This window comes from Anarhichas minor, unplaced genomic scaffold (genome assembly GCF_050575085.1).
Source record: "Anarhichas minor isolate MPS153535 unplaced genomic scaffold, ASM5057508v1 ptg000014l, whole genome shotgun sequence".
Classification (NCBI taxonomy): Eukaryota; Metazoa; Chordata; class Actinopteri; order Perciformes; family Anarhichadidae; genus Anarhichas; species Anarhichas minor.
The window spans coordinates 9,099,897-9,117,589 of NW_027466460.1; the positions used below are offsets into that span (position 1 = coordinate 9,099,897).

Here is a 17,693-nt window from a genome sequence, read left to right on the forward strand (position 1 = left end):
TAGGGTAAACAAACCCTTACCGTCGAGCAGTCATCAACCGCGTTTCATTCAAAACACAAATGTCAGCGCTGCTATTGGTCCATTTGTCTTCTTCTGCTGTTGTGTGAGGCAGTGTGCGGACGTAACGCGTCATACAACACACTACTGCCCCCAACAGGACGTTATTGTAATTACTCTATGGTGATTTTTCCTAAAGCCCTAAAATCTATAACTTCCCTGCCTTTTAGGTATACAGGCAAAGTTTTTCTTTACAATTGTATGCATGAACATAGAAATAACTCTTATTAGTCACTGTCAAAATACTGGCTAACATTTAACCAGCTAAACTGCTAACACTTGTTTACTTTACCTGTTAATGAATTTAAACACATTTAGTTAAATTATTTCTGAAGTCCCAGGTTTAACATTCAAAACCCTTCCCTCTCCGTTACATAAAGGTTACTAAATATTTGTCACAGATGAGTCACAATATTGTTGTCATTGTTACCCTTAATTCAGCCAAACCTCATTAAAGTTATGTAAATTATTTTCTTAGTAATTTCAATATTTTTTTTGAAGATGTAAATCCATGCATCTAACAGATTAATCATAAATATTTCCTTTGTCCTTTCGCCACCACTCTCTTCCTCTCTCTGACTCAAAAACACACCACTCTAAGCCATAACTGGAAAGGGATTTACTGTTACTGTTGGTCTCTAGGCAGTTATACCAGTATTAACCACTGATTAATTATCCACTTATTCTTGATCATTATGTTGGGTAGAAGGCCAGATATGAAAAACACATGAAAATAAAAATTGTACATCAAATAAACTTTTACACCAGTGCAGAACAAGTCTTGACCAAAGGTAAACGTGCACAAAATATCATGAAGATGTATGAGAGAAGTGGGCAAACCTTTTAATACTTCATGAGAAGAACTCAATAATTTGAAAAAAAGAAAAAGCATACGTTTCAAAAATCTTTTATTTGATCTACTTATATTAAATTGAATTTACCTTGGCTTTCATGTGTCTGATTTTAGAAGGTCTAAACATTTGTCAGTATAGAAAGTACCTGGAAATGTTGAGATGAGGCCCATTTGATGTTTTTGTTCCTCAACAAACATGAAAACGGAGTCTTTCCAGCTGTGAAGCTTTCCCTGAAAGGGGTTCTCACATTGAAGCAATGTGTTGCTCCACAGGTCGGACCTGCAGTACCTCAGCGAAGCCTTGTCCAAACCAGCAGGTGATGTCAGCCGTGTCCAGGGTGAAGAAGAAGAGTCTGTCTCTGCAGCGTGTCCTCCTGTAGACTGACCGTGGGTCTGCTGACAGCACCCCTCTGATAGCGGCAGCAGCTTCCTCTGGACTGCGAAGGAACTTGAACCTGGGTCTGTCACTTTCAGAGGGCCCTGTGTGACATGTGGGTTGGTCAGTTTTTTTTCCCAATGGCAGCACTCTTTTATCACACAAATCATCATGCATCCATTATTTTTGAATATTAATCCTTCAAGCTGTATATACTGTAAATAGACATGTATACATGCATATACCATGCAGAACCATGCGTTTCACACCCATTTTTTCACCTCCTTGTATCTACATACTAGTTCTGTTATTGTTGATGGTTTTGTTCAGCTTTGTCGTCCTTGATTTCAGTTGTATGTCTATTTCTATCTTCCTGTAAATTGTTGACTGTAAGGTCATTGTGAGCAACCTAAAGGGTCAACATTCCTCGTGTGTGAACACAAACTTGGCCAATAAAGCAGATTCTGAATGACTGTTTTCATATTCAACTCTTTCACAACAGCACCCTCTTGTGGAGAAAAACACAACCTCACCCTATTACCTGGAAGTTCGGTTTACCTGACAGGTGTGTGGGAAGGAAGTCTGCTAACTCCCTCTCAGCCTGAGGAGTGAAGCGCACATCCAAACTGCTAACAGGAGGCTCTCTGATCCAGCCAGCAATGGCACTGTAGGCCTCCTCTCCATAGCAAGGGTGGTCCACAGTGGCATCTGGTTGTTTGGTTTTGGGAGAGTCTGAAACGTCATCCTCTCTTGCACAACTCAGCTGGCAAAGGTCCCTTTGGGTCACATAGGCCTCGACCTCCTCCAGCACGTCGTTTAGATCTTTGTGGAGCGAAAACTGAGCACTGACTGACTGAGAGGAATCTGTGACTGAAATATCAGCCTCAGATTTGTCTGTTGAGAGGAAACTACAAACGTCATCATCACTTCTTTCCATTTTTAGGCCTGACTGATCATCACAGTCCTTTTGGAGGTTTAATATATCTGTTGTCTCATCTGAGCTCATCCTGGAGTCGGGGTTGTCGTACTCTGGGATGTAGGGTTTGATGTCCATCACTGGGGTTCCAGCAATCATGTCAATGTTTGAAAGATGTATTGTATCCCCTACAAAATAAAGATGGGACAGCAGCAGGTTCAATTTGACAGCTGAACATTTAGACTTGTAGTATATTCAAATAAAGTGCACGCAGGAAAATATATAATCTATACATTAGTGTAGTCTAGCATTAAGATTTGACACTCTGCCAAATATGTACATAGGTCCTCACAAAGACACAAACACGCATTTTGCACACAATCAACAATTGAAGACACATTTTTGTTAATCACACTCACCTACTATTTTATCAAGTCTAGCTAGAGTTAGGCCCAAGGCATTTGGTCGGTGGGGACTGCGTGTCGAGTACACACCAACTCTCTGACCGTTGAGTCGAGGAGGCTTCACTTTGGCTTTGTAACTCAAGTGCCCATTTTTGTGAAAGAGAAAGATGATCCTGAAGAGACCAAATGGGAAAAACACACATATGAAATAAACAGAGGATACAAAGTCTGTATGTGTGCAGAGGCGGTTTTGTTGAAATTGGCAGAACATTATACAAAATGGGAAAATAAATCTCAAGCAATAAATAGGCAGACAACCAAAAACTTATACTGCTTCTGTCAGAGGAATAAAAAAAGCTACTAAATATTGCCAATAGTGCCAACTAAGTTTATTTATACAGCGTTAACACCAGTCTGATATGGCTTCATACGCTCTTATTAAACAGGTGAAAGGACAACTCATTCAAGCAAGGAAAAGTCAGCAGCATTAGACTCAAATGGCTCCATTAAAAATGCATTTTAACAAGTTTGCTTTGATGCAATCAAACCATAAAATGGAATGCCTTTATATAGACGTTTAATACCAACTGCATATGTAACTCCCGAAGGTCCAAATTAAATAGGCAACTCTCAAAAAACCCACTGAACTTGGGCCTGCTTCAATAAGATGATAATCTAAACGTTGTCCCTTTTGAGTCATTGTCAGTGGAATGAAAAACATTGCTTCAAAACCAGCAGCAACACTTTTTGCTTTTATTTTGTGTAATAAGAACCCCAAACCACAGACTGGACTGAAAGATATACAGTATAAACACATGCATGAAACCTACCAGACATGGGAGTATTGCTCCAGACCCACCAGAGCGTGCTCAGGGTTATTGAAGACACTCTGCTGGATGCGCAGTTCGGCCCTTGAGGGGCCACAAATGGTGGGCTGTCTGGGTGTCCCATTCTTCACAGAGAAACAGGAAGTGATGTAACCAATCGGGACTGTCTGGATGTTTCCTGGAGCGTTACAGAGATAACAACATTGTTTAAATTTATAACATTTTTATAAATGTGTAACACAGACGCATCTATCCTTACAATTTGTTTTACTGCTTCTGTACAACATATTAGCCAGTAACCATTTATTTATTGTATGTGTGGGTTTGTTCTCTACTTTTAGTATTAATGAACTACACATCTACATCTCATTCATTGTCTTTGTGCAACTTACCAAGAAGCAGCCTTAGGCAATATATATATTTTTTATACTTGGACCTTTATTGATATTTTCTATTTGCGCTCTTTTCTGCTACGGACTACAACTGCTGCACTATTTCAATTCCAATTTTATTTTAGTGCTGAAACCGCGAAATCAAATAACTGACATTAAATTAATAAGATTTCCTGCAATTTTATCACTACAAATTTAATATTTTCAGATTTTGGACTGACAAAAAAAGCTAATTCATGATGTCGCTAACCGAGATAATCAGTCATGGTGTACTAATCAATTAATCCCAATAATACCAGACAGACTAATAGATAATGACAAAACATTTATACACATGTATTATTTTACGATAAAAACAAAAAATCCTTTGGGATGAAGCAAGTTGTAATGTTTCTTATCTGATATGATGAGATGAAGTAGTACAAAGTATATGCGATAATAAAGTCGGACATAGTGTAGATGTTTTTTCTGAGGAAATTCTGGAAAAAAAACCTTGTATTTCTCTTTATTTACATTATTATTGTGGCTGACTTTGCAGTTGTACTAATGGTATTCACCTTGCTCTAGCGCAGCCTGTGGGGATGCTGCTGGTGCAGACGGTGGTGGTGTCTGGTCTTTATCAGGTTCACAGAGTCCAATCTTTGACACAGCAGACTGAATGGATATCATGTGTTTGCGATGACCTCGAACCGCACTGTCCAACATCTGCCTGTCAAAAAAGAATCAGATAAAAGTAAATACCATGTCAAAAGAAAAACAAATACAATGTAATGAATGGCATGTGAGCAAGGAAACACAAGGAAATGCAATACAACTTGATTTTTAAAGATAAAGTAGCGGTGTATATCAATAACACGTCTAAAGAATATGAGAGCAAAAAAGTGTATTAAGACCATGTCTGAAGAGAGACATATATATAGTTAGTTACAGCTGTTACAAAGGTAAATGGAGCCTCTACCTCAAGTTCTTGATTTCCTTTCTCATCACGGAAATCTGCTGATTCAGTTTATTAACGTGCTCGCCGCAGCAGTCACACGGAGGACTCATCTTACTCAAATATAAAGGAGGACAAAAAGAACAGAATCAGTTAGCTTTCAGCTAGCTGGCTAAACAGCAACAAACCGCTCGTGAAACACGTGAGAGTTTGTCAATGCGGAAGCACGAGTTTGACTTCCTGTTGGCCAACCAGGAGTGTTCCAGGTGACAGCATACCTGATCATCTGCGCAGGGGAATTTACTGCTTATGTTATGGATACCTTACACATTGGGTATATTGTAATGTAAATGTAGGTAGAAAACTCGACTTGCAGCAAACACATGTAAATTACGTATTAATGTTGCAGAAGTCATTGATACATTTGCACCAGTTTTGCAGCCCACTGCATGTTTAATTATTCTTTTATTTCGATTTTTTTTTACGGCACAGTATTTTTGTAATCAATTAATATAAAAATACATCAGTTTCTTCAAATATAGCCGACATGACCAAACATCACATGCTGGTTCCACTGCATGTTTTATATCAGCAGAGGTCAGCCAAGAGTAATGTCGCCCTCCTCGTTTTCTTTTCTTTTTTTTAAATAAGCTTTATTTATGAATACAGAACGAATATTACTATTCGTAATGTCATGCTATTATTAGTAGTCGTAATTTTTCCATCATTATTCTGCTTACTACTTTCATTATATGAATCATTTCTGTCATATTAATTGAATGTGTTGTAACTCTGTTATGTTGTTCATACTATACAACATAATAATAAAGACAATTATAACCAGTCAGATGATTGTAAGCAGTGTATTTTATTAGGTGAATAACAACTTTTTACAAAATTCTGTCAAATAAATCCATAATTACAAATACATCATCCCCAGTGATTTTATACCCTTTACTCTTAAATAAAAGCAAGCAAAATTTGCTGTTTACTGAATACAAAATACAAAAAAATAATTAATGAGCTTCGCAGTGAAGAACGAACCAGAATAAATAAGCATGTTTGTTTTGAATTGAAACATTTGTCAAATAAGCAATGCATATGCTCAGTATGTTTGTTCTCTTTAACCAACAGGCTGCACACTAACCAAAGTAACACTCGGATACAAACTGTGATCGGAAAAGAAGGAAGTCTGAGCCGAGGCAGTATCTGAAAATTGTGTTTTCGAAAATTAGAATACATTTCCTGGGAAATATTTTTGTGGAGGAGGCGTCGGGGACAAGGTTGGAATTGAGGACATTTCGTTTTGTTCAGGTACGTTGATCGACGATGTTCCAATCAAATCTAAAAAAAAAGACAGGATACAATTCATATTAGGACAAAATGAAAACTCTTCAACAATAGGTAATGTCATTTTTCCACACCATTCATTCTCCTTGCTGTCTAATTTTCCTCTTTAATACCTTCATCGGCTCCTTTGTCTTGAAATGCAGAGATGTCCTCCTCCTCATCTGGGCCCAAGTCCTTAATCAGGACCTGGTCAAGGGCCTCCCTGCCTTGTAACTCTGCGGAAAGGGTCTCCACCTGAGGAAGAGCTGCGGCAAGACCAGGTGCTGCAGTTGGAACAGGGGCTTGAGTCAGGACTGGGACTGGGACTGGGACTGGGACAGCATCTGGAGCCAGAGCTGAATCTTGAACTTTGACGGAGAGAGGAACAGGAGGTGAGAATGAAAAAAGCGCTGGAGTCGGGTTAACTGGTGCTGGAGAAGTCAGAGTAGGAGCAAAGACGGGGCTTTGGATGGATCCAAGCAGTGGCCGAGGTGCAGGGGCAGCAGGGACAGATGAAGGTTGTGATTCCACAGCAAGTAAAGGGGATAGAGAGCCTGGTGTTTGATCTGGGATGACCTCAGCAGGTTCAGGGACCACCACCGCAGGAGCTTCCTGAGGCACTGCTGCCTCCTCCTGAATGGCAGAGATCTCTGGCGTGGGCTCGCTCTTCCTGGGCCTCCCTCTCCTCTTTGTGCCACTCTCAGCCCTGGGTCTTTTCCTCTGACTCTCCACCCTGAGAGAGTTCAACAAATTCAGTCAACCTGCTGGCATTAATACAGCTTTCTGTGATACTTTTGCAAAGCTAATAGTACAAAGTCCTTGACCTGGATCTGGGGTGTCAATAGAAAAGAGCAACCTTTGGTTTCCTCTTGCTCCATATTCAATATAAGGCAGAGGAATGATAATCAGCTGGAGTGCTGATAATGATGGAACGTGCATTGTGAAGTATGGTGTTATATAGAAGCCAGTTTTGTTAATAAAGCCTTGTTAAACATTTCTGATGCTAACATTTTTACTCTCCATGGCATTAAAACAATGATGTACTGTATCATTACTGGGTTGTACTGTAGATTTTGTCTGCACTGCTAAACCTATAATGGTTACTCCCAATAAAGATAGCTGTAAGGTCACTGCACTAACATTGGCTAATCCTTTCTTTAAATTTACCCCAAAACCCACTGGTTAGTCTCCTTTTCTTCTGCTTCGGCTTTTCTCTTCCTGAGAAGATCCCTGTCCCGCAATCGGCAACGGATTCCACCTATGAAACAGAGAAACAACGAGGGCAGCATGAAAGCATGAAACCAAAGAGCAGTATTTTTTTATGCATGACCAGAGAATGTGGCGGGTGACTGATGGCGTATAAAGATGTGGTTCAGAGACAGTTTTTCTTTCAGCTTCACACGGGCTCGACTGAAACATTTCCACACTTGGGTTTAAAAATATAGAAAGAGTAGTAACAGTAGCTTAGTTGTTGATTAAAGTATATCACACAGTATGCAAATGAATAACCGGCACACTCAACTTTCTAGTGTGGAAATACTGAAATAGACTTAATTTCAAAAAGAAGAGAAGTAAATCTTAAAAGTTACCTTGGTCTTCATTCAAATTTTTGTATTCCGACACTTGTTTCTCTTGCTGCATCGTCTCCTCCATTCTGAGTCCTGCTATGAATGAATTCAACTCATTGAAGGCGGGCAAGCACAGAAATGAAGACAGAATAACTTCTGACTGTTTTCTTTTCCCACCCCTAAATGAATTATCTGGTTAACCATTACCATAGTGCTGGAAGAGTTCTTGCAGCTTTGGTCTTATCGTATTTGTAAAGCTGGTGGGGTTGGCACAGCTTTGACAGAGAGAAAAAAACGACTGGAGAAAGTTGTGTGACAGTAGTGTGTGATAGGGATACAATATGTATGAGGTAGAGGGGGAAATAATAAAGTATTAGGCTTATTAGACTAAAGTGTTGTCTTAATTAAACTAGTAACATAAAAATAAATTCAGTTTTGCGTGCATGTTTATGTGCAAGCCAGCAGCTGATAGTGAAGCTGTGGCAAAAGTATATTGTGATTGAATTTATACAGACAATCATTCAATGTCTAAATGATCTAATATCGTTGGCAGGCACAAAACAGATCCACAGTTCTGAATATGAAATAAATGAGCCAATACTCCAAATCCCTGCGTGTTTCTTTTTGCATAAATAATAATAATCACCAATAAACATACTAAAAACTGTCTTTTTTTCTAATATAGCAATATATCATAAAGTACTTTGGGTAGACTGCTGTGTTGAAAAGCCACTAGACAGCCTGACATCAAGCAAGAAATCCTGTCTTCAACCGGAGTGGAGGCATACCCATCTTATCTCACAGATGGAGAGCTGCTCAGTTGGGGCGTGTTCTCAATCTTCTCCCAACACATTGATGTGTGTGTTTGAGCCACTCAGAGAAAGAAGCTGTCCTGCAGAGTAAATAACACTCTGCTGCCAATTGCCTCCAGCACTGTAGGGGAAATGTTGAGGGTCTCTTGGTTCAATTCAAAGAAGCTTCTTGCAATAAAATTATAGTAAGAGAACCGTGTTTCAATCTAAACTACTCTCTGTTGAAGTTGTGACTGTTGTGGGAAATGTGCTCATTCACCTGTTTTGTCCGGGTTCGTCCAAGTACTATAACCTCCTTCTCTGGGACTCACTGACTGAGATGAACAAACTGTCCCATTCAAACAGAAACTGACACACACACACACACACACACACACACATTTAAACTACCTTGAACATTTAGCAGCACCTTCAGTATCACGGTCAACTTCCAGCTGTTTAAAAAGACCACAGGCTGCACAGTGAACTCTTCACCTGATAACAGACACACGACTGGACTCCTTCCATGTGTGCATATCTTTTCCAAATGACAGATTATTATCAGCATTACAACCACATGCAGTAATGGCTGTCACTCACACACAGCCCTATACTGTTGGACAATGCAATTTAAATGTGAAGAATGTCAAAGCAGTGCCATCTTCTGGTGTACATTGTCTACTATATTAAACACTGATTTAAAAACAGTCTGAACAAATAACTTGCACAAAGCCAAAGACTGTTTGGATATTGCACCCTGTAGACATAGTGGAAACACAACATTGTAGCCTGGATCCTATGCTTATTTGTGATAAATATTTACTATTCTACTAATTAAGCTAAGAATTGTATCAATAATCCTACAAAAATGCAGAGTATAATTAGGGATTCATATTTTAATGTATAAAGGGCAACAACTCCTACTCAGTAGACTTCTACTCGAGGGGTCTGGTGTCTCAGGAAGTAAAGGGGGGTGTAGTTTTGGGGGGGTTGCCCTCCTCACCCATGTGCATATACAATGCTCTCTTTACTGCAACCCAAACACACCCCTCCTCTCTTGCCGTGTGTCTAAACGGAATTTATGAACCAAAACAGGAATTTATGAACCAAAAGTACAACACAAGTTATCCATTCTGCACTTTATTGATCAAAATGGTCACAAGGAGCATACATTCATCACTGTCTGGGCTACAATTACAATCATGCATTTGCCAAACAAAGGAAGGCAACAGGTTTGAATACTAATCAAAGCAGGATTTATTTATGTTAGATATTCGCCTTGTTCACTCATTCAATGTGAAACCACAACACTATAACGATTAATACATCGAACATGGGGATGTTGTCCAGCCATGAAACTGTAAGTTAGGCAGATAAACAAAGTTGACCATATGACCTACTTTATCGACGTCTAATTGGTTGAATGGTACTCGCAGCAAACTGTGCCCATAATGCTGATTTCCTTCATTTAATGAAACTGGCTTTGCAGACAAAAAAACCCCATCTATACTTCACTAAACATACAGCATTTTCCTTGCAGAAATAAATTGCACCATAGCACTGTTTCGGGGCAGCGTCATGTTTTGTGACTGCAATGCCTTTCATAGAGGTGATGGGCGTTTCTGGACGCAGATGGCGCTGTTGAGCATATATTTTTTCAGTCCCGTTTCCCTCCATGGTTTCTCCTCTCTCCGACTAACTTAGCGTTTGGCTCAGTTCATTATACAGTCCTATATTCTCCCTCCATTGGGCATCTCTGCCTTTGGACTGAAGATCCCACCAAAACCCAAGAGAGAAAAGTTTCACTTTCATAGGGCAAGATGGACATGAAAAAGAGGATCCACTTGGAGCTAAGAAACAGGACACCGTCTGATGTGAGTCGTGCTTTTTTTAAAAACCAACCCTTAGTTTTCTGGCTAGCCTTTGCTAGCCTTGCTTGCTACTTTTTCTGCTTTGCGAGTGACCTGTGTGGCTAACGTAATGGTGACCACATGGGCTTTAGATGATGTTTTCTGGTTTATAATGGGGCGGAAAACACTCGCACAACAAGCTTAATCCTTTATACCGCTCTGGATTGGGCGTATAGGGGCAACGAGAGGAGAAAAGCTATGAACGTTATTCAATCGTTACTTTGAAACGGCGATTATTTCGCTCGCTGGCATTATTGCGGTGCTTTAACCGTTTCGCAGCCTCCTTGTCCAGTGGTGCACACACGCACACGGTTCAGAAGGACTCCCCCGGTTGTACCACAATTAGTAAACTTCTTTTTACGCTGATATATTAGGGGATTTGCATCCTGCGCCGCGGTTGGCATTCACAGAGCGGTACATTTCATACAGACCTTGGAAGCCATGTTTGCTGCTAGCATAACTGCTAAAAATGGGGCGCTTTTTTTCGTTACAAATGATCTTTACAACTCCAAAGGCGTCCGTGCTACACAATGAGTTTTTTGTTACATGTAAACGGGCCATCACGAGTTACGTCTTTAAATTCCCGGCGAGTACGTTAATATCAAATGGTCAGATTCAGCAGCGACAACAAAAAAAAAAAAACAGTCACTTGATTCACGAGTCATCCATATACGTTGATCACTTAACATTAAGCCACTGTTACAATAAGCCAGTTGAAATTTACACAAACTAGCAAATACCTATTCGTGTGACCGTGGGTTGTTTTAAAGACACGCTGCGATTCGTAAGTTTCCAAAGGGAGTGTGCAGCAATTTATTCCCCCAAAAATAGCTTACACGCTTGTTTAGCAGCTACGTTAACGTTACCCTTTCATCTAAATACTGCACTTGTTTAATAAAGTCTGGTGATAATTCAGTCATCTAGACAACAGCCATCTAACTTAGTGTTTTTGTTCCCGCCACATTACCCCCACTGTACAAAGACAACAAAATATATCCAGTTGTAAACTTAAAAACTGTCAAAACACAACTACTCTTTCGTCCGATGGTTGTTAAGCAGAGATAAACGTGTCGTTGTTTGCAACCAAACGGATTGATTTGTTGACCATTGGTTTCATTAACCGAGCCTTGAATGACACGGAGATCCGGTGCACCGCGCTTCATGCGTGGGCAGCCAAAAACTCGACGGTCGGCGTTTCCCCATCGACTCATGCATAAAATAAAACTGATTTAACACCGACAAATAACTTAGGTAACGTGTAAATAACGATAATTACTCATTATAAGCAGTTGTTTTTGCCCATTGAAGTGTTCAGAGAACTGCATACTGTATCTCAGGAATCGCCATGTTGTCATTCTGTCGTCTTTGAAGCTCTGGGAGAAAGGAACTGTCTCCATCTTTGTTTTTTTTTTTACTAAATTTCCGTTCTCAGTATATTTCCTTCGACCTGAACACGACGTTGTACCCTGTAACAAACTGGTAATATGGGTCGTTCGCTCGACGACAAGGAATACTCCACTTCCCAAATGAAAGCTGGTTTAACGAAAACAAGAAAATCTGTACTAAGGGTGTATTCGCAATCCTTTCCGTTGCTGTTGGGTTGGCTAATGGCGGGCAGACAGACTGCTCCTCTGCTGCACGGCAGCGTTTAAAAGGGGCAACGGCTAGCCTGTAGCGAGCTAACCTAGCTCACTAAAAATCATTGCATTTGTCATTAGTGACTGCATCAGCAGGCCACGGGAAACCACCGCTTTGCTCTTCATCGTGTCAATGAAATCTGTATATTACCCATCATGCCCGGATACATTAAGCACACATGCGTGTTTTTAGATGGAGACACAAGAACCGTTTCGGTGTTTTACATCAGAAATCGTGATCTTTGACGTTTGCCACTAACTTTTTTTGCAACGTTTTTCTCCAACATTGAATTGCGCAACCAGTGTTGGCTTTAACCGACTCAAATTAACTCCGCCTTCAGACTTGTTTTGTAATGTTTTACAGCAACTACAAAATACATTTTAGATTATTTTACACACAATAAAGGGCCATTTCCCTAAACAACAACACAAACTATTAAAGATGTTATGTCGTCTGTCAGCTTGTTTTCTCGATGATTTTGCCTAAAAAAAATGGCACTCTTGTTTCAGAAAAGAGTTTGTAAAATATTTTATATATCAAATATAATATTTTTTCGTTCTAGAATAGATTGTTAGTGTAGTTTCACTAAATGGATTAAACTGGAGATGATTTTTTTTAATGTGATGTATTGTACTTTTCTGTATTCCAGGTACGAGAACTTGTCCTTGACAATTGTCGATCAGTTGAAGGAAAAATCGAAGGCCTCACAGCTGAGTTTGTCAACCTGGAGTTCCTCAGTTTGATAAATGTTGGCTTAATGTCAGTCTCCAACTTGCCCAAACTAGGAAAACTCAAAAAGGTAAAAAAAAAAAATTATGTTTCACCTTCTTACCTCCATGTAAAAGCTGAATTGTGACAAAATGTCAGCTGAAATAATATTTCCCTCTACTGTCTTTCAGCTGGAGTTGAGTGACAACAGAATCAGCGGTGGCCTTGATGTTTTAGCAGAGAAACTACCCAACCTCACGCATCTAAACCTGAGTGGCAACAAATTGAAAGACATTAGCACATTGGAACCATTGGTATGTGTTGGAGACAACACTAACATACATATCTATCTGCATGAACACAGAATGTGTATACTATATATCATGTTAATGCCAAATTCATTATTAGACAAAGCACACGTATTTATACACAATCTTATCATGCACACGACTGTATTAATGTAGATGTGATTACAGTAATGAACTGTTATCAACCAACAGCATATAAATAACATGCATTTCTAATTTGAGCACAGCTTTCTGTATATGCGGATATAAATATTTAAACTTTCAGTTGTTAGAGTCAACATACACTTCAACTGACCTTTCAAAGGGTTCAGCAGAGATCCTCCTCATACATTTCACACACATTTAAAATCCACTTACAGTATATGCATTTCAAATATGATTCTTATATGGGAATTTGTATAAGAACAAAAAAAAGGGTTGAGCAAACTGCATACAGCATTCTTCGAGTTAAGGGTGCAAGAAACTGGAATTTCTGGAAATTCAGTTGAGAAATTAATTCTCTTATCCAGATACTTCCGTACCTGCAAATCAAGGTAGTTCAATTACAACCAGATATTAATCTGTATAAATAGTTTAGCAAAACATCCACTGGTTGACACATTTTACAGCCCATACAGTATCAGCCAACCTCACACACACTTGACACGCTTTAACCCTTACAATGACATGCAGCAGTTTCTCATCGCAGTTCTTTACTGAATGTGATCAACAGAAAAAGCTGGATAACCTGAAAAGTTTGGACCTGTTCAACTGTGAAGTGACAAACCTGAATGACTACAGAGAGAGCGTGTTCAAGCTGCTGCCACAGCTCACCTACCTGGATGGTTACGACATGGAGGACAGGGAAGCCTCCGACTCTGACGGAGAGGTGGACGGAGACGGCGTAGATGACGATGAAGATGAAGGTGAGAAGTTCTTCCAATATCTCAGGTCCTCCTGCTTTACTGATCCTTAAGTCCACAGTAGCTGGAAATATATCAACATGAAATGACAACACTCTCACTTTGAGCACGGAGTCTGCTAATGTTGGACTTGGATTACAGCACGATTCCATTTTGTTGACCAAATTGTTGTTGCTTTTGTAATTGCAGAGGGAGAGGAGGAGGAAGACGAGGACGGAGAGGAGGAGGACTTTGATGAGGAAGAGGACGACGAGGAAGATGAAGAGGAGGTAGAAGGAGAAGAAGACGACGATGAGGTCAGCGGAGAAGACGAGGTAATCCCCAAAAATGTAATTGAAATTATTTGGCAGAAAATATTCTTGCAAGGAATTTGGATTCATTTTTATTTCTGTTAACTTTTTAAAACGTTTTTGTTTACCAAGGAGGAAGACGTTGCTCAGGATGCGGAAGTAGATGATGAAGACGAAGAAGATGAGGACGAAGACGGTATGTACCATTGCCATAGTTGGACACCCTTCCCTTTACATATCAAAAATGCATTCAAACCCCAGAGCACCTCTAACTTATTTCAACACAGTTAACGGTTAGTATAAGTGCAACACAGCACTCCGGCCATCTCTCTTCATATCACAACTCTAGACCCTCCACAAGGCCAAGATCTGGTTTATGTTTTTAATGTGAGAGGTGGGACATTGCTTATCCTGCCAGATTGGGTTAGACAGATGTTTCTTCATTAAAAAAAGCACAGAACTATTACACTGAATACAGCAGACTGAGACTGTAATCCACTGATAGGCATATAACTGACTGGATACACTTTAAAGTGAGTCAAAAGTGCATTTACTGTTAAGTTACTCCTTAAGATTTAAGTCAAATCTTTCACAAATTGTCTCATATTTGTGTGTACTCTTACTTAATTATTAAAAAATAAAAGTGCAAAATAATGCTACATAGTACCATATTGCCTTTTTATTGTTGTGTTATTAAAGTAAAGAAAAGTCAAATGTACTGAAACAGCTGAAATCCAGTTTTGGAAATGAAGCCGTTTTGCTATTAATGGAACGTGGCTGAGTAAGGACAGCGGCCTTTAGATTTAAAATGTTATTTTTGTACATAAGCTGCAGCTTTAAATAAAAGCAATGCGTGCATAGAAGGGTAAGTACATGTGTATATGTGGGTGCACTTGATAATGACTAATAAAAACTGAATATCAGGAATGATATGACACCTGCTGGTGGTTGTGTTTACTGAGGGAGCTGTGCAGGAGCGTTCACAGGGCATTATCAAATGCCTTCCATAGCAATTGCCCATCACTGACCATTCATAATATAAGTCAAATAACATAATATAGTTGGATCAATTTGAGGTTTGAGAATGTTAATATATCTTAAGGCATAAAAACTTAAGACGAGCTCGTCAGTGTAAAACATCTCAGGAGGGTCGGTTAAATCCTGGAAAATGTCAATACTGAAGATACATATCTGACAGTTTATTTTCAGCTCCTTATGGTGTAACATTATATCATGTAGGGACAGCAAAACATGATGGTGCCCACCCTCTCTAAGATCCCACTAGAGGATTGATAACGCTGAAAGTGGAGGGCAATTAACACTGAATACATGTAAAGAACCCTGTGTATGTATAAAATATATAACACGTAAAGACTATATTATATGTAGAATGTGTTAAAAAATATATATATATATATATTTATGTATTTCCTGTATGATTAAAGGGTTAGACTGAGTCTGGCTGTCGTGCCTGCAATGGATTATAACATTTTCACTGTTTTGCTGAAATTGAAGTCTCTTTGCCCCCAGAAGCAGCGGAAGCAGCGGACGCTGGCAAAGGGGAGAAGAGAAAGCGAGAGCCAGAGGATGAGGACGACGACGACGACGATGAAGACGATGATTAAGAGCAAAACTGAAAACGAGAGCCTACCGAGTTACCCTTCCTCTCCAACAAACCCGAACGTCCGCCCTCCTACAACTCACACCGCCTTTGTAATCCGTGTCTACCCCACCCTCTCCCCCCCCTCCCCCCCCCCCCCCAGCTCTGAGCTCTTTTATGGGGCAAGACTGTACCGGATGGGCGGGCCGAGTGGAGCTGCCACACCCTTTTTTTTTTCCTCCCCCCCCTCATGGAACTGAGAGCCACCCAACACCCTCCACCTCACCCACCCCCACAGCCCAGAGGTTCTCAGGCAGCCCAGCACTCAGCATTCCACAATTTCACTGTCGATCCCTCTTTATGTATTCCCGTGTGAGGACTTTGGGACTGGTATCTAGTTTTGGGTCTGTGCTTTTAATATTTCGTTGGATGAATAATTTTTTTTGTTGTTGGGTTTATTATTTCTCAATTTTATTGTCTTTTATTGTTTTTGTTCTGTTCCTTTTATTTTCCCCAATAAAATTATTGCTATAGCAGCTGTGCAACCAGCGAGCCATGATTTTTAGTGTGGCCGCCTGTTGCACAAATCAAGGTTGTAGCTACATTTTTACTTTCTGTATGACAAAAAAACAACTTTGTAAATAAAATGTTAACATTTTGTGCTTTTCTCTCTTCCTGCCTTGTTTTTTTGGTGTACCGAAAGTGACAAAATGACGGCCATCATCCACCCCTTGCTGTTACTCTGTGTATTCTGATGGTGACTGTAGATAACAGTCCACAGAAAAGCTTTATGTCTGGCCTTAAAAGACAGGTCTTTGATTTTTTTTTTTACGACTCTCCCTTGATACAATACTCTTTTGCCAATTTGTCAATGGAGCTATTAGTCGCTGTAACCATTACTCCTCACCATACTAGTCTCAAGGAGAACCTTTTCTAGTGAGTCCAATGTAAGAGATGGAGACAAAATCCAGTCTTCTGTGTAAAATGCTTTCTGAAATTCACCCATACCTAATACTGAATGAGGCCTTCACAGTGTCAGTAAGTTAAGTGTTTGTGTTTTTAGTGTGAATGTCTATTTTTGGACTTCAACTAGGAATGGATCATTTCATGACCATTATGGACAAGGAAAATGATCACAGCGGTGGTTCCCAGCCCTGTTTGTCTTGATAAGCCCTCGACAAAGCGATGTCGGCTCGGGGGACTCCTCATCGAAGCCTTCATTGTGGCTCCGAGCTGTCAAATCCTAGCTGGGTGTTTCATTTAAATATCTTGTTTTTTGGGCTGAAGGGGCTAAATTGTTTTTCACAAGAATAAAAGATAAGAAAAAAACCATTTTGTTTACAGCAAAATGATGGTATGTTTTCTTCTTTCGTATCTTGTTAATAACCCCATCTTGTGACTTCTTGGAGAGTAAATTTGAATGACATTTGGGCATGCGAGTATTGTTTTAAGACAGACTTGAGAACGTATCATTGAGGAGTTTTCCCACTAAAGTGAATGCTGTACTAGCTTGTAACCTGTAGAATATATTCTGAAACAAAATATAGTCATTATACGCTCTACAGAAACAATGTTACCCCGAGATAGAGAGCACTGGTCTCTAACCCCTTTTTTTTTAACATTGAGCCCAGCAATAGCAACTCAATTTCATTACTGTGCTTGTGAGGAACAAGCTTCTCCAGGCTGCTGCTTCTTTTAGAGCCCTTTTTTATTTTAAACACAAGCCAGGCAATCGTGTACAGATAAACAATGTTAGCCGTCTACACGCTGCAGCGTCAGAGACTCCAAATAGTCAACAGTTTACTGAGGGAACTGCAGGACCTGCAAGCAGCACTGCTGACTTTGTAACAGAAATAGCTAGCTGCTTAAATATTAATGGAGTTGAGCCAT

The 17,693-nt window shown here is 39.8% G+C and overlaps 3 protein-coding genes across 6 annotated transcripts; 1 reads left to right on the forward strand and 2 right to left on the reverse strand.

Moving 5' to 3' along the window:
• Positions 1-948: 948 nt before the first annotated feature.
• trmo (tRNA methyltransferase O) lies at positions 949-5,557 on the reverse strand. The gene is made up of 6 exons (XM_076091351.1): positions 4,784-5,557; positions 4,383-4,534; positions 3,437-3,611; positions 2,622-2,779; positions 1,845-2,390; positions 949-1,390 (listed from the first exon to the last, which is right to left on the reverse strand). The coding sequence occupies exons 1-6, from the start codon at positions 4,870-4,872 to the stop codon at positions 1,155-1,157; spliced, it is 1,356 nt and encodes a 451-aa protein (XP_075947466.1). The 5' UTR covers positions 4,873-5,557; the 3' UTR covers positions 949-1,154.
• A 51-nt stretch (positions 5,558-5,608) lies between these two features.
• On the reverse strand, positions 5,609-8,931 carry hemgn (hemogen). Its single transcript, XM_076091357.1, has 6 exons — positions 8,859-8,931; positions 7,864-7,931; positions 7,678-7,752; positions 7,256-7,346; positions 6,223-6,821; positions 5,609-6,103 (listed from the first exon to the last, which is right to left on the reverse strand). The coding sequence occupies exons 3-6, from the start codon at positions 7,739-7,741 to the stop codon at positions 5,991-5,993; spliced, it is 867 nt and encodes a 288-aa protein (XP_075947472.1). The 5' UTR covers positions 7,742-7,752; positions 7,864-7,931; positions 8,859-8,931; the 3' UTR covers positions 5,609-5,990.
• Positions 8,932-10,101: 1,170 nt separating this feature from the next.
• On the forward strand, positions 10,102-15,963 carry anp32b (acidic (leucine-rich) nuclear phosphoprotein 32 family, member B). Of its 4 annotated transcripts, none has more exons than XM_076091352.1 (7): positions 10,102-10,321; positions 12,645-12,794; positions 12,895-13,017; positions 13,724-13,916; positions 14,103-14,242; positions 14,336-14,399; positions 15,734-15,963. In XM_076091352.1, the coding sequence occupies exons 1-7, from the start codon at positions 10,268-10,270 to the stop codon at positions 15,826-15,828; spliced, it is 819 nt and encodes a 272-aa protein (XP_075947467.1). In that variant the 5' UTR covers positions 10,102-10,267; the 3' UTR covers positions 15,829-15,963. The 4 variants fall into 4 exon arrangements, with proteins under 4 accessions (XP_075947467.1, XP_075947468.1, XP_075947469.1 ...); XM_076091353.1 differs by having other exon boundaries at positions 10,104-10,321; positions 15,737-15,963; XM_076091354.1 differs by having other exon boundaries at positions 10,106-10,321; positions 14,103-14,227.
• Positions 15,964-17,693: the final 1,730 nt, after the last annotated feature.

Coding starts and splice junctions, on each gene's coding strand:
- trmo (XM_076091351.1), bottom strand. CDS start 4,872: ATGAGTCCTCCGTGTGACTGCTGCGGCGAGCACGTTAATAAACTGAAT. Junction 2,780..3,436: donor GAGCAATACTCCCATGTCTG/GTAGGTTTCATG, acceptor TGGTCTCTTCAG/GATCATCTTTCTCTTTCACA. Junction 1,391..1,844: donor CCTTCCCACACACCTGTCAG/GTAAACCGAACT, acceptor CATGTCACACAG/GGCCCTCTGAAAGTGACAGA.
- hemgn (XM_076091357.1), bottom strand. CDS start 7,741: ATGGAGGAGACGATGCAGCAAGAGAAACAAGTGTCGGAATACAAAAAT. Junction 7,347..7,677: donor AAATTTGAATGAAGACCAAG/GTAACTTTTAAG, acceptor TCTGTTTCATAG/GTGGAATCCGTTGCCGATTG. Junction 6,104..6,222: donor AGACAAAGGAGCCGATGAAG/GTATTAAAGAGG, acceptor CTTTTTTTTTAG/ATTTGATTGGAACATCGTCG.
- anp32b (XM_076091352.1), top strand. CDS start 10,268: ATGGACATGAAAAAGAGGATCCACTTGGAGCTAAGAAACAGGACACCG. Junction 13,018..13,723: donor TTAGCACATTGGAACCATTG/GTATGTGTTGGA, acceptor TGTGATCAACAG/AAAAAGCTGGATAACCTGAA. Junction 14,243..14,335: donor ACGAGGTAATCCCCAAAAAT/GTAATTGAAATT, acceptor TTGTTTACCAAG/GAGGAAGACGTTGCTCAGGA.